At 54.6% G+C, this 1,201-nt stretch overlaps 1 protein-coding gene across 1 annotated transcript; it reads right to left on the reverse strand.

Moving 5' to 3' along the window:
- Positions 1-175: 175 nt before the first annotated feature.
- LOC106330614 (histone H2A.Z-specific chaperone CHZ1-like) lies at positions 176-1,175 on the reverse strand. The gene is made up of 2 exons (XM_013769054.1): positions 381-1,175; positions 176-301 (listed from the first exon to the last, which is right to left on the reverse strand). The coding sequence occupies exons 1-2, from the start codon at positions 1,173-1,175 to the stop codon at positions 176-178; spliced, it is 921 nt and encodes a 306-aa protein (XP_013624508.1).
- Between the last annotated feature and the right edge of the window lie 26 nt (positions 1,176-1,201).

A 1,201-nucleotide genomic window follows, 5' to 3' on the forward strand; every position in this document is an offset into this window, starting at 1 on the left:
TCTCTTTCATGAGACGCAGCGAGCGAAGCCTTCTCGCTCTCAAGTTTGGCGTTCTTCCGCTCGAGCTCACGGACGACTCCTCGGGATACCTCCAACTCGGCTTTGAGTTCGTCGCTTCGAGCAATAATGCGAGCAACCATCCCGTTAAGCCTCTCGACGTCAGCCCTCGACGCATTCAGATGGCGAGCAGAAGCTTCCTCTCTCTCTCTGCGTGCTCCTTCTTAGCCAGCTCGAGTTCGCCCAAAGCTCCCTTCAGGGCAGTGTCGTACTTATCAATCACGACGTTCGTCGCGCTATCCCCCTAAACAGACGAGGAGATAAAATTGTGAGAAAAAGTTAAGGAACGAAACAAAAAAAAAAGAAGAGACCAAGCCGTTTACCAGCAGCTTGGCGCTCGCAGCTTCCTCGTATTCACTCCCGAAGATGAGGTCCTTCACAGCGGGCAAAGGTTTCGCCCTCCCCCTTAGTTGGCGAAGGAACTCTCCGCACTTCTCGGGAACATACACTAGAGGGGCCGGTCCCTCGTAGTGAAACAAAACCTTGTCTGGAAAGTTGACTCCGGGCACCCTCCTCAAGATAGCGGAGCCACGAGAAGAGGTGCCGATCTGAGCAGCCCCTTCTCCAATGGGAACCGGAGTTCCCTCGCGAGAAGACGCCAGAATAGGAGATCGCGCCTCATCGCCAACCTCGTCGTTATGCCTCCTGATCAAAAGCGGCGACTCTCTGATGTCTTCTTCAGAACCGTCCGGACGGGCGGCATTAAGAGGAGTTTCAGATTCCTCCCCTCCACCAACTTCCTCCGCATCGTTCCGTTCTCTCGAGATTTCAGCCTCAGAAGCCTCCTCTTCGGGTTGAAGTTCTTCTTCTTGAACATCACCCTCCTCAATCTCACTCGGTTCTTCGGGATTCTCCGACTGCTCGTCAACGGGCTTCTTTGTCCTCTTCTTCTTCTTCTTCTTCTTATGGGGTTCACCAGAAGGAGGAACGTCGCTCGCCTCCTCGGCACTCCCCTCGACTCCCGAGCCGCCCCTCTTCCTTTTTTTACCCTTCCCTGCGTTTCTTGCACTAGAAGGGGGAACCTCACCAGCGCGAGGAACCGCCGTCGAGAGTCCTTCCCCGCTGTCCAGCCCTAGCTGGGCGGCTAATATCGCACTCAAATCAGGAAGAGTTCCCATCCTCTTTGCTTCAGAAACTTGCTTCT

The sequence above is a fragment of the Brassica oleracea genome, chromosome C3 (assembly GCF_000695525.1).
Source record: "Brassica oleracea var. oleracea cultivar TO1000 chromosome C3, BOL, whole genome shotgun sequence".
Taxonomy (NCBI): domain Eukaryota; kingdom Viridiplantae; phylum Streptophyta; class Magnoliopsida; order Brassicales; family Brassicaceae; genus Brassica; species Brassica oleracea.